Source organism: Tenebrio molitor, chromosome 5 (assembly GCF_963966145.1).
Source record: "Tenebrio molitor chromosome 5, icTenMoli1.1, whole genome shotgun sequence".
NCBI lineage: Eukaryota > Metazoa > Arthropoda > Insecta > Coleoptera > Tenebrionidae > Tenebrio > Tenebrio molitor.
The window spans coordinates 4188387-4202173 of record NC_091050.1 but is presented as its reverse complement, the minus strand read 5'-3'; the positions used below and the strand labels follow the sequence as shown (position 1 = coordinate 4202173).

General features: G+C 32.7%; 2 protein-coding genes across 2 annotated transcripts; one reads left to right on the top strand and one right to left on the bottom strand.

Moving 5' to 3' along the window:
- Positions 1 to 92: 92 nt before the first annotated feature.
- Positions 93 to 5383, top strand: Tango6 (transport and golgi organization 6). Its single transcript, XM_069049389.1, has 5 exons — positions 93 to 325; positions 1622 to 3678; positions 3729 to 3927; positions 4719 to 4870; positions 4987 to 5383. Exons 1-5 carry the CDS (start codon positions 274 to 276, stop codon positions 5281 to 5283), a joined length of 2757 nt encoding a protein of 918 aa, XP_068905490.1. The 5' UTR covers positions 93 to 273; the 3' UTR covers positions 5284 to 5383.
- On the bottom strand, positions 5310 to 11001 carry LOC138132064 (uncharacterized). The gene is made up of 4 exons (XM_069049396.1): positions 10663 to 11001; positions 8422 to 8748; positions 7243 to 7689; positions 5310 to 5831 (listed from the first exon to the last, which is right to left on the bottom strand). The coding sequence occupies exons 1-4, from the start codon at positions 10718 to 10720 to the stop codon at positions 5578 to 5580; spliced, it is 1086 nt and encodes a 361-aa protein (XP_068905497.1). The 5' UTR covers positions 10721 to 11001; the 3' UTR covers positions 5310 to 5577.
- Between the last annotated feature and the right edge of the window lie 2786 nt (positions 11002 to 13787).

Sequence of the window (13787 nt, the reverse complement as noted above, 5' to 3'; positions counted from 1 at the left end):
ATTAAATGATGCTTAAAACAATTATATATTATTTTTATGAAATGAATATTTTGTGAAATTTAAAATGTATATGAATCATAACATTAAATAACAAATGTGGGGTTGTATTGATATACAGTTGTTGGCAGGTATGTGTACCAAGATTGAAGACTAACAGTTGATTGTGCAGTCACAAATCTGTGGTCATACTGTATAGTGAAGTATGGTGGGTTGTGTTCAAGTAGTTATGTTTGATGTAATAATTTTTTAGTATTGTGAAAATAATATTAAATCATGGATAAATCCAGATTAGTGAATTTATTGTATGAACTTAACAGTCTTCCAGGTAAAAAATTTTATGTTCTTAGTATGACATAACCTTACATTTTGTTTTTAATCAACGGTGAAGGGTACGTTTAGGAATAAGGCATGTTTATACACAACACTGCGTTAAATGTAATGTTTGAAAATATGTTTTAATTTAATTTTGATTCTATGTAAATACATAGGGTCTGACTGAAATTTAATGAAGCAATGAAAATGGTCCTTAAAACAATCAAATTACTCGTGCAGAATGCAGATAGAAATTTTACCATTATGTTTTATAAGTTTCATACTCGTATTTAATGAGATTATAACTACAAAAAAAAATCAAACAAACTACTAGTTTGGGTTAATTTTTTTTATATCATTTAGTCACTTTCGTTTTTATTGCTCCTGATGGCATTGTTTTTTATATGAAATTATTATTTCTTTATATGAAAAAGACTTGAAAAACTTCATCCGTTGTATTTAATGAGTTTGGTTTAGGTATCGTATTTTGATAAAAAAATCACTGTGAAATGATAATAAAAATATTTTGTTATGTTGGTTGCCTATGTTTGGATGGAGAAACACTACGTTAAATTTACAGTCCGGACGCCCTTAGTTGGCAAATTCCAGCACATACCCCCAGACCATAGCTCCGTGTCTAGTCGTCATAGTTAGTTTAGTTAGATACAGAAACGCAAGAGCCAGTGGCGTAACATTTAAAAGACTTTAGTCACGTAATTCACATAATTATACGGGGTATTTCACGAGTGATATGAGCCCGGCGGAATTGAAACTGCAACCCACAATACATTTCCAAAGTTAACGTGGCCATTTTAAATATCGTATAGCTTTAAAATGAAATTATGAGTCCACGATGGCTTTGCCTCCAATCATTTTATTTGTGACAACTGACATTTACCAAAAAGTTAAAATACGACGATTAAAATGTATTCGAACGATGAGAAAACAGACACGATCCTGATTTTTGGCGAATGTAATAAAAATGCTTCTGCCGTTGTGCGTTGTTGTAGATGTAGACAATAAACATTTTCCCCAAAACTCTTCATTTTTTCACAATTTCATATAACCAAGCGAATGACGTTTATGTCAAAATTTACGAAACTGCACAGCTAACTATGTTTTTTAAATAAAAGAACAAATATCCACGGTAGCTTTGAAAATGTATTGTGAGTTGCATTTTCAATTCCGTCGGGCTCATTATCACTCGTGAAATAGGTACCTAGTACATATGTAGAAAGTATTTAAGCCACTGTAAACGCGTTGAAAAACTGAACATAATTAAGTACATACGTACATCATTATTTTCTAGGTGATGAAATACAACTTGAGGAGTTGTTCAGAAGAAAATATGAAGGCATTGCTACCCTTTTGGAGTGTAGTCACGATGATATTGTAAAGCATATTTCATCAATCCACTCAATATTTGATAGTAGTAAACAAACTTTTGAATGGAAGTACATTTGTTTAAATTTCTACATCCTCGAATTATTAAATGCAGAATTGTCTAAATCAGAAATCGAGGTGCTAAGCGTCCAAGACGGAAAATGTGCAAAAACTGCTTTAGGAAGTTTAATGGTGCACGGCATCTTAAAAAAAATACAGTCGAATTTACCACATCGAGTACTTGTTGAAGATTCGAATAAAAGCACGGAAGAAGTCCACATAATTTACAACTACAATGTGTTAAAATGTACCACTTATGGATTATGCAACATCATAAAATATTCAAATTTAAGAATGTTAATATTACCACATTGTTTGCAAGGTATGCTGGTTGCAGTTTTACAAATAGCTTACGGTCCACTGAAAAAACCGTCTAAGTCGGACCCTCAAGATAAATTTGTTATGACGGAATCAACGTACGAGAAGTTACTCAATGATCAACAGCTATTCAGAGAGATTTTAGACGACTTGAGTAGACGTATTCATCCAACAATTTTCGTTAAAGAAATTATGGCGTTATTTCAATCCAATGCGCCAATTTGGTTTAAAAAGTCAATTTCAAATAATCTGACTAGGATAATGAGGTCGAAGAAAGGTGTTCAGCACATAGCTTTGGCAATGTTGGATGGCACCGATGACGATACAACTAAAACTTGGAAAATTCTGGACATTTTAACAAAACTCATCATGACTTGCCGAAAGTTTTCCGATTTCCAGGAGAATATTTGTGCACAAGTGTTGAGTTTGGCAAAAACAACAAATCGTGATTTGCCTGTTTTTGAACGGGTGGTTGTGTCTTGCACGAAATGTCTATATTTCGAAGACAAAGAAATGTGCGAGGCGGTTTTTCTTCAAAGAATAATGACTCCTTTATTATATTTTGCTTATAAGGAACACCAGTTTCGTGACGACGATGAGGTAACGGATGACATAAAACAAACTGTGCGCTTAATTCACGGATGTTTTGTCGATAATTCAGTTAGTTTGCCGTGCTTACCTTCAAAGCTGTTAAAGACATTAATAAATGTTATATTTCATTTCTATCACTTAACTGTGAAATCGAAGTTTGAAACGACGAACAAAGAACTAAAGGAACTTCTAGTTAAATATTTGCAGAGCTGCACAACTGTAGAAATATATCAATTATTGGACAACTTTTTATTCGATTTTACCGTTACCGATGTCCCACAATTTAGAAACGACGTGATCATAGAGGTTGATAAAAGTATCGTCGTGAAACATAGTGAACATTCTATTATTTATGCGACGTCGGATGTTATTGATGCAGTGTTTAATTTGCTCAACACTGAACAAAAAATTATTTTGTTTGGATATCTTCTAAAGTGTATAACAGACAAAAAAAAATATTTTCCGACAAATTCTAACAGTAAAGAATTATTAGATACTGAAGATCATGCAACCAATACCGTTCTGGAACGGCTTTTGGCAACCCACAAGCTTTTGTCCCAATTATCCGAAGACAAAGATGTCCAACGTTCTCTGAAGGAACGACCTGATGATATTATTGAATATATTGATAAGGTTTTATCAGCTGAGACTAACGACTTTGAGTTAGTTTTTGTAATTGCAATGATTTTGGATAATTTAATATCCAACTCCTCGGCAAGTGCTTTAACGAAATATCAGATTTTAACAAAACATCTTTCCACATTGGCTACTAAAACAACAGACGTTGAATTAAAATGTCTTTGTCACAAAATCGTGACGTTGTTAAATAATGAAAGAGAATACAGTTCGGAAAAGTCACATGATGAAAAAACGGAATTTGATAAAGCTTTGGAGGATGTGTATGACCCTCTTCTTCCCGTTAGAGGACACGGTCTACTTGTTTTGTCTAAATTAGTAGAAAAGAAGGACAAACAAGCAGTTGAAAGGAAACAGTATTTGCTAAATTTATTCCAGGTATATACGACGAACACAAAATCTTTTTATATTTTATCGTTATGTTTTAGTTGCATTTAAAAGATGAGGATTCTTTTATCTATTTAAATGCCGTTCACGGACTGGCAGCATTAGCTGATCTTTTTCCAGACATCATCTTAGAAACTTTGTGTGATGAGTTTGTAGATTTCAGTAAAAAAAATGACGAACACCATCAGGAAACACGTATGAAATTAGGCGAGGTGTTAGTGAGAGTTGTAAATACATTGGGTGAGTCGTCGTACATCAGTGAAATTTAACTGTTCCGGATAAATGCAAATAAAGGTCAAAGTGTGTTAGAGCATTATTACATGTACCTAACTGTCCAATTGATATTACAGGACGTAAATTATTTTAGATACCGTTATTACAATATATTTAGAAATGCTATCGTCACTGCATTTTATTGAGACTTATTGACGAAGTCTAATAACAGTAACGGGCAAATTTTAAGTCTCTTACAATAATTTATGACAACAGGAATAGGTTAAATAAACACACAAGTGACAATAAATACTCGATTCATTTGGCATTTGTTAAAGACTTCTTGAGCTTTTCTTTTGTCATGTAACACATTGGTTTCCTGTCTCTTTTCGACAACGGCATTGATTTAATTAAATTCCTAGTTTATTACAATTCAAATGACAATTGGTAGTTATTAATCTGCGGATGTTTTCTAAAAATAAGTGACGACCGACACAATCAAACGAATATTATTCGAGTTTGTTAAATTATATAAATATGTAATTCATATTTTCAATAACATAAAAAAGTAGTAAATTGTGGTTAGAATTGCAAGTGCAAGATTCATAAAAAAATTACCGGTTTCGTTACCGATTACTATCGGATTACTTTCGTTTGAGTAAAAAACGATTAGCTCACTAAGCTTCCAATGTTACCTACCTTAGCACCAGTAACATTGCTTTGCGGTTGTGAAAACGCAATAATTGTTCTAGCTCTTCTTCCATAATTTTGTTGTATTTTGTTTAGAGATAGAGATGTTTTAATGACTTAAATTTTAGGCGAAATGGCTTTAAAGTACAAAGCTATTTTATTAAACACATTCTTGTTTGGGACGAAAGACGAGGATAATTTAATAAGAGCATCTAGTTTATCTAATTTGGGCGAAGTGTGTAGAGTTTTAAATTACAAACTGGGAACTATAGTGACTGAGGTACGTAGAATCTCCCACGAAAAGAACAGTTTTAGAGACCCGTGAGCTGGGTGTGAAATGTATAGCGGAAAGCTTTTATCTGCTCAGAATTCTAATTATCATATTATAATCCTCAGGTTTTGGTTTGTGTTTATGCCATAATTACCACAGATAAAGCCGTAGAGGTTCGACGCGCGGCAGTTACAGTTATAAGACAGCTATTTGTGGGCCTTCAAAGTGAAATGTTAGCTTTCCTAAAAGAAGATATTCTGCCCATTTACAGGACTCTCAAAGAGATCTATTACAACGACAAGGACGACGTTATGAGGTTGCAGGCACAACTAGCTCTTGAAGAACTTAATGAAAATATGACAAATTTCGTATTTCCCAATCCTGAACTTCATTTCGAGAAGAAAATTGTCATGTTGGACTGAATGTAATTTAATAAAAAAAACACATATATGTTTAGAAAAATGTTTACTTATTTGTTTTACATAAGAAATAAAAATAAATAAAAGCCAATTGCGTACTATACACGGTGTTCTTCATGTCTATTTTTTTTTTTTGGGGGGGAAGAAATAATGCGAACACCTAGTATATGGATGGATACGCAATTGTGTTAACAGATACCCCAGAAATAGAGAAATAAATTAATTCGATAAAATTGTTTCATTTGATGCCTTCAAATCACATGTTTCCACCTCTTAACCCAGTTGACATATCACATGCTAGACATGTTTTACTTGAGAATGAGGGTGGTCTTGGCAAGCGGCTTCTAAATCTGGTGTCGTACTACAACTGCTAGTTGAGACTTCTGATGCAATTGATACGTCATCGAATTCTTCAGTCAATCTTTTGTTGGTGATTTTTAGAGCTATAGCGATAATTCCGATAACGCCAGCAATCGACAACATCGCTATTACTATGACAGGAACTGCGTTGGTTTTGGAAAGGGACTCTGTGGAAATGGTTTCTTCTTTCACTAAAAGAAATGTTAGAATAGTGAGATCATTATGTGGTCATTAGAGCCGTCAACACTATAACTAACTAAGGTAATCAATACGAAACAAATAATATCGGGTGTTCATTTAATCATTTAAATTTATCCTCAAAGTAGGCGTTGACGAGTTGATTGTGAACGCACCACGGATTACAGGTCGCGGATCAGCTGTTTAAATCTAACTTCGCTTTTTGCGTTGTTTGTGTTTTTAATCTGAAATTTGAAAAATCAGTGTTTTTAAGATGAGTGGTTCATTCACAAGCGGCTCTTCAAATCCAACTTCGACCCCAAATTTAAAAAACACCCTTTACTATTGTAGCACGCAGGCGTTTAGGGCACGACGAACTTGCGAGGAGTGCCATGAAGGAGTAAGTACTACAAAATGCCTTATAAACGAGATACCATAGACTGTTTTTTCTATTTTGTGCTTTTTTATGCCCCTTTTAAATGAAAAATCGCTGTTTTAAAATTGGGGGAATTTTATGGTGGTTGGTAATATAAATGTTACAGTGGAACATTTGAAAGTTCAATTTGAAGTTATTGTTTTGCGTGATTTAGGCGTGATTTGGTGTTTGGCATTTGATGTTTGACATTGAAAATTATCTACCTTGAAAATCTAAATTGTACTGGTATTACAGCACTGAATTTGTCTCGTTATTATTTGGTTTCTTCTGCAAAAAAAAAGAATAATTACAGGCGCATTTGGCATGTGTGCTATTAGACAAAAAAACAAAGCAAATTTGTTATTTGTTCTTTTATTTTTTGTTAAAAAAAACAAATTACCTGGGACAGTGCCAAATGAATTTCATTTTAATCCAATCTTGATAACAAACGTATTGTTTTTAAGTAATTTATCAACAACTCAAATCTATCATGAAGGTGCACCGAAAATATGATTGCAATAAAATATTAATTCTTTGATTTTCGTATACCGAGCTTTTTTCTTATTGTAAGAATTTTCTTTATAAATTATCAAAATAGGTTAACTAGAAATGCAATTACGTTGTGCTGTAGCAAAACCTACTTATTCCACTTCCTTTTTATTCAATTAGGTATAATTATTACGAATGATGCGCACATCTATTGAACTGGTTTCCTACTCGCACAGAGAAACTTGCATTCCTTCATTGGTGTACACTTTCTTTCTTTCCACGTACGTATTTATGAAGCATAATTTAGCATAATGTTTAACACATTTATGATTCACTGCCTTTTCGTTTTAAAACAACTGGACTGTGACCATATTTATGAAACTTTCTCGCGACAATCCAGAAGATAAGTAAGTCAGTCACGAAATTTTCTCTACCTAATTGTCGATCCAACGGTAAAAACAGAGCACAAGAGTTTGTCTAGAGTAAATTGCAACACGCACGAATACTGGTTTTACACTCACCTAACGCTTCTGGTTTTTGTAATAGTCTTCCAGATCTAAAATTGCGTCCTCTTCGTCCTAAAGTGTTGTCGTCTTCATAAGGTACTGGGGCCATGTGGGCTTGTCCTCGTCCAGAGTGTCCCGTTGGTAGATTTATTCCTGCACGTACCGTGAGTGTTTCTGGTTGGTACGAGCACAACACTAAAAATCTCCTGGTACTGTGTGTCAAAATTGGCAAGTTTTCTTGGACCAAGACGAAAGTAGCGACGGTGGTTTCGTTAACTTGACTTCCACATTCCGTGTGATTGATTCTTAGGGTGTAAGTGTCTCGGGGGCTTTTCGCTTCACCGTCTATGGCGCAACGTTCCCCGTCTGCTGCCTCCACGGCAATCCGCCCTCCAAAATAAGGACCTGTTGATACTTCGATTTCACTGGCATGAGGAAGGCACTGCGTTGCCTTGGCTGAAACTGCAGGAAATTCAGCGCATTACATTTTTTTATTACGTTCATAATAGGAATTTTAATGACTCTTTCGAAGAAAGATGTCAGTCACCGATAGGTAACTTTATAATTGCGTTTTAAATACCAAACTGGAAACCGAAAGGTTCTTTCATTTAAATAACTATTATTATTCATTCACAACGTGGATGTCTTATTAAATGTTTTGATTGCATTGTGTGAAATTATTAATTGAATTAGACAAGTCATTTTATTTCTTTGCCTGGCGTTGTTGTTGCTACGGAAAACCTTGGGCAGTTTACATGATTAACGTAATCACATCTTTAATGTAACTGTTCAGTGGAACACTAATGAAGAAAAAATTCTGTTATTCCGACTCAATACTGAAGAACAGTTCCGTGCATACATTTATCGGCATTGTTGATAACACTTGATTACATGGAGTCATTAAAACGTTTCTGCAATTCCACCTATTTGTCATCGTGAAGACAAACATGCAATTTGCAGTCCAGTTCTCGAGTATCTTAGAAGATCCGTTACAAAATCATTCTAAACAATTAACCTAGTGAGACTGAATATTCATTCTGTTTCAACAAGATACTGACATTTGCTAATTGAATGTGTTGTAAGATTCTGACTTTTTGATTTATCAACGGATTTCGTTTTGAAAACAATACCCCTTTTTGATTTGATTGTTTAAAGTACCTAATTTAAGGTAAATTGAATAAAAACACAACATACATCCTTTGGTAGGTATCACAATAATATTTTGGTTTTTGTCATCGCCTTCTGCTCTGTCTTCACGTTCTCCTTGTTCCTTCCCATTCCTGACCTCGAAGGAGTAAGTGGTGGCCATCCTGAGCCCCTTTACATCAGCAGTGTAAATCTTTGCGTCATCCTCCACATCATTTTCTTCAGATCCTGTTACCGATTGGGTTCTACACCTCTGCGCCCCCCACGTTTGGAGTTCGCAGTATCTGATTTGAAAGTCGGATTGTGAATCATCGTCGACTTCCCAATGGAGCCGTACTTGTCTGTAATCCGGTTCACCGGAGAGGTTTTTGATGCCTGTAAAAAATTAATTTGATTTCGGTAGTTAAAATAGTGGAGGTGCTGTAACGAATGCTTCCGTCATGGTTCCATTTTTTTGTCAACTCTAAAAGTGAATAAGGTGACCTGGTCAGGATAATTTCTATTAATTGTTCCTGAATGTTTTAAGCCGTTATGGTGTCGGCGTTGAAACGTTAAGTAAGTAATTAAGGCTGCGTCAGTCATATGGTGTGAACGATAGCATTCTGTCCAGGGACAAATAGTGGTGACAAACAATTAAGTATTTCGAATAAAACTTCCGTTCCCGTGTTGAGACGATTGGAGAAATATGTAACGCTTATCAGCTTTCATTATAACGGATAATACACATTAGATAATGGTCCTTTTTTCATGTTCTCCCGTTAGCAATGTTAGAAACAGTTATTAACAGCCGTGGTAGGTTTTGTATAACAATCTCACTCATCGGTGGCCTTCCACGGGCATATGCAATAATGGTTCAGTGGTTTTATTTACTCCATTGTTAAAATAATTAATTACCTTGGTAAATAAATTTGGAAATGATGGGAAAAACTGTAATTACTTTTAGGACGTTGTGGTTATGGTGACATTTCCAGCTCAGCTACAAGAATTTCTTAAATTGTTTTTACCATTTGCTAAATTTTGTTTAGCTTTAATAGTATTTATCATAAAAGCAGTTAAAATGAAAATTGACTACTAAAGTAGTAATAACACCACCTTTAATGCTGGCAAAAGTATGTTCTATCTATTAAAGTTTAAAAATACATACAACGTACACTGTATTTTCATAGTATGTAATTAAGTAATTACTATGAAAATACATTAATTAATTGCAACCATTGATTATTACAATTATTGCAACGACCGCAATCGTGCAATTACTTATATCCATTTTATTGGTACTTAGAAAAACAGTACAAGAGCCTATCTCACGGAATACTTGAAAAAAACACACAAAAACTTGAAACGAGTAGGTAAATTTACATACTTAATTATAATCGAACACTTCAAAAATTTTACATTGATAAAAAATAATGTGACAGTCAAAGTTCTTTATTTTTTATTTTATCAATTAACAAATTAGAATAGAACATTAACAGTTCTTATAAAAACTAAGTGTAAACAAATTAAGAAATCTACAACGATAATTACAATAACAACACCAAATAATGAATATTTATTAATTATCATTATATCATAAAACAATATTAGGCGTGACTGTTTTTGTTAATTGTTAATTCTGTTAATTAATTATGTAATTTCGTATATGGATAAAATTACTTTGCACTTTAATTTGCTTAATTAAATTAAAATATTTACATATTATTATGTATGTCAAACTTTGAAAACCTACTTTACTAACAAAGATAAAATCAGATTTTTTAATAAAAAATAAATATTGTGACAGACATTAATAAGCGTACTTTTGAAAATTTAGAAACATTTTTTTTTTAAGTTTCTTTAAAGATTCAGTTTATCCAGTTATATCTTTCAACTCAACTGATGATTCATTATCATTCTCTCAATTTTACTTAAATGTTAATATGAACATTTGTATATTTATTAATCTTCCTTTGTGTGGAATGCACATTTGTTCACACCGGATGTAGTAACAGTTTTAAATTTAACCTCATTATTAAAAGTTTCGAAGAAAAGAGCTAAGGAAATGGTGTATCAGTTCTATATAGGAATAAACAATAAATTAGATCGAGTTTTTTATCTACCTATTCATTTAAAAAAAAATCATGTAGCCGTACTATATTTTTCTTATAAAAACTTAGTTATAAATAAACTACAACAAATTGGATAAAACAAAATTATGAAGTTCTTCACTACTTAACTACTTATAAGAATTTACATTAACGTGTGCGGCGGATTATTTGATTTTATGTGCAGCAGTACGGTGTAACTTACCAGAATCTTCCGCGTTGGTTACGCTAAAAACAGCAGCGATGACAAAAATAAAAAACATCTCACAACACTTATATTTTACTTAAATAATTAATACATGTATTTTGTAAAAATAAAAACTTTCGAAAGCTACAAATCGTATTTAAAACATGTTCAATGAGATCATAAATGAAATTGTTAGGAACCGCGATAGGTGTTGAAATATAATGAAAGCGCGAAATAGAGATTACCGAGTTGTTTGTAACGAAATTATTGCATGTACGGTGCGCTTTTACATGAAAGACCGACCTGGTGAATGCTCGCGAGTGAATTAACAGTCAGTATGTTGTAGTTTGGTTTCGCTGGAGACGACCACTGTTTCGCCAAGGTGGGGTCAGTGCTCTTCCCCACGATATTTTACGTCAGCTGTCCAGGCACTCTCCCGTTGGTGTTCCACTCACATCGTGGTGCATCGGATTCGTAGATTCGCGAAAAAGAACATACAAAATGCATTATGTTAAACGGGTTTCGAAAGTGTCGAGCACTAGTGTGGTGCGTATAGAGAGCACTGGCCGTTCTTGGAGGATTTATTCGAAAAGTGCAAATCATGTTCTTCGGGGGCAATTATGCAATTATGCACTTCAAGAACGTGTCCGCTACTGTAAACCGTAGATACAATCGGAATTACAAGAATCATCGGAACAAATTGCTCATGAATAATCTATACAGTTTTGCTAAGTTTATGCATGGAGTAGAGCTTTTCTAATTCTCACTTAATTTCTTATTGGAGCGCGAAGAACTATTTAGACTGCAGTGGTAGTGAATGTAGTTTAAATGGAGTAAATTAAGTAAAAATAGATAATAATTAACTTACCGTTAGTTCATAGTAATCACTTTATTATTTTCAGTAATTATCCTTTTAGAGGATTAATTGTTAATACATCAATAAATTAATGTTGATTGATTTTCGAACGTGGTAATTTTATTAATGAACTTGTAATAAATTTCACATGTACTTCACGTTCCCGGTTTTAAAATTTTCAGATTCAGGGAAGAAAATTAACAAGTTTTTGTTGCTATCAATCATTAATTTATTCACACCAGTCATACTATCCAATTGTAGATTTAGGGGAAGTGACTACTATTACTTTTATCACTTTTTCAACAAAATTACTTTTTTAATATTTTTTTAATTTTTAAAACGAGAGGATCTCTTTAGCCAAGATGAAAAAAAAACAACATTTTAGTGAGGAACTTGGGAGGCAAATAATTAAGATTTTCCGTTTTTTAGTGAAAGTTTTTTTTTGCTTAATTCCAAGTTTTGTATATAAAAACAACGGGCTATAAAAGTAGCATTAGCCTAAATAATTTACTTATTAATATATCAGTTATAGGTGGTACATACTTTAAAAAAATGTTGCAGAATATGAAATTGTTCCGGCGCATCCACCAAATATGCATATATTAATAATCATAATACGGTGGGATCAATTAAAAAATAAATCGAGTCGGCGTGTTACCTATGGCAACCCATGCTATAGCATAGGCTCCAAAGCAAACTCGATTTATTTTTTAAATGATCGCTCGGTACATAATGCATCATTTCAAAAAAATGTCTTGGCTTGTACCATACCAACTTTATGAATAAATAAAGTAGAATAAGTTTTTCAACATTAGTGGCCCATGTTATTTAAAATGATGAAGTGATTCTTTTTCAAATTTGTTTTCAATACAAATCAGAAGATTTAAGTTATTTGGTTATAATTCTTTTTCCGTTTTATCCCATTTAGAAAAGTTTTAGTCATTAGAGCAGAGAGACAGGAGAATTCAAATTTCAGAACGTAGAAGTATGTAAATGCAAAAACTTTTGATGTTACTTAAAAACAAAAAAAGATGGGTGCAGTCTCATCTCAGATTGATGACAATGCAATTCTTTCTTGGGAAAGGTCATGGTGTTAGTTTTATGAAACTGAAAGTCAGACGATTACAGGGAATAATTATGTCATCGAGCAAAAAGGCGATTTACGTAAAGTCCATTCAAAAATCAAAAAACCACCAATGTCGCATTTTCCTCGATAATTACTATCGGCAACGCTGTTTAGTGTAAAATTTGGTGAGAATTATAATTTTGAGGTTAAGTGTTTATTAAATGTCTTGTTTTTCTAGGCATGTTTAAGTAAAAATAATAAGAATCAATAAATAAATGACACGTGCTGCTAATAAAACAATATGAACGGAATTCAAAGCAATTGAATTTTATTTTAAATCAAATAAATGTCATAATTTATAGTTACCAACATAGTATGAAAAAATATCTACCTAGGGTTTTTAAAATTTTACCGATCTAAAGCAACAGGTGGTGGTTTTTTGATTTTTGAATGGACTTTATATCCAATGAAGTGTTATTATATTACTAATATTCTTTTGAGGATTGTTTTCATTTTTTGCAAAATTCTTAATTTTACTTCTTTGAAATTTGTGACATTAATTTGGAGAATGTCAAATTAAATTTAATACAAGGTTTATTGACATCGACTAAATCGAGTCAACATTTGGCTGTCCCTAGATGCGTAATCTTAATCAGTAATCAATAAAACATAATATCGACCAAACATTTGTGTGTACAATCTTTGTTTTAGTCAGTATTTTAGACAAGCCTCAACTTAAGATCGCATGTACTTACGATAACCAGCACCTTCTCAAATAAAAAAATGTAATGGCACATACCTACCTATTTAAAAAATAGAATAAATTATAAGAAATGTATTTGAAGGTTTAAATTTAAGTCTACTCTTTAGAAAATGAAGTCTAAAGCTATTAATAAAAAATTCGTAACGGTTCCTTTGTTACGAGACTTTAGATGGAATCTCCTGTTAACTGTATCTAATTTTAGTGCTTTACTAAATTACAATAATGTGGTCGGAAAATAACTGCCAATTACTATATTTTTAAATTTTGCACGATACAACAAAAGAATGAATTTGATTATAAAAGAAAGAAATACACAAATTTTTATTTTATGATGATGAGATGAGATGACTAATCAGAAATGAATAATTTTGATCACCATTTTTTGTTTTCAAAATTGCAGTACTGGTCTTTACATACAATATGATCAATCAAAAAAAGTAATAAAGGGTGGCTAGCTT

Coding starts and splice junctions, on each gene's coding strand:
- LOC138132064 (XM_069049396.1), bottom strand. CDS start 10,720: ATGTTTTTTATTTTTGTCATCGCTGCTGTTTTTAGCGTAACCAACGCG. Junction 8,749..10,662: donor AACCAACGCGGAAGATTCTG/GTAAGTTACACC, acceptor AATTTTTTACAG/GCATCAAAAACCTCTCCGGT. Junction 7,690..8,421: donor TGTGATACCTACCAAAGGAT/GTATGTTGTGTT, acceptor AATTTCCTGCAG/TTTCAGCCAAGGCAACGCAG.
- Tango6 (XM_069049389.1), top strand. CDS start 274: ATGGATAAATCCAGATTAGTGAATTTATTGTATGAACTTAACAGTCTT. Junction 3,679..3,728: donor ATTTGCTAAATTTATTCCAG/GTATATACGACG, acceptor GTTATGTTTTAG/TTGCATTTAAAAGATGAGGA. Junction 3,928..4,718: donor GAGAGTTGTAAATACATTGG/GTGAGTCGTCGT, acceptor CTTAAATTTTAG/GCGAAATGGCTTTAAAGTAC.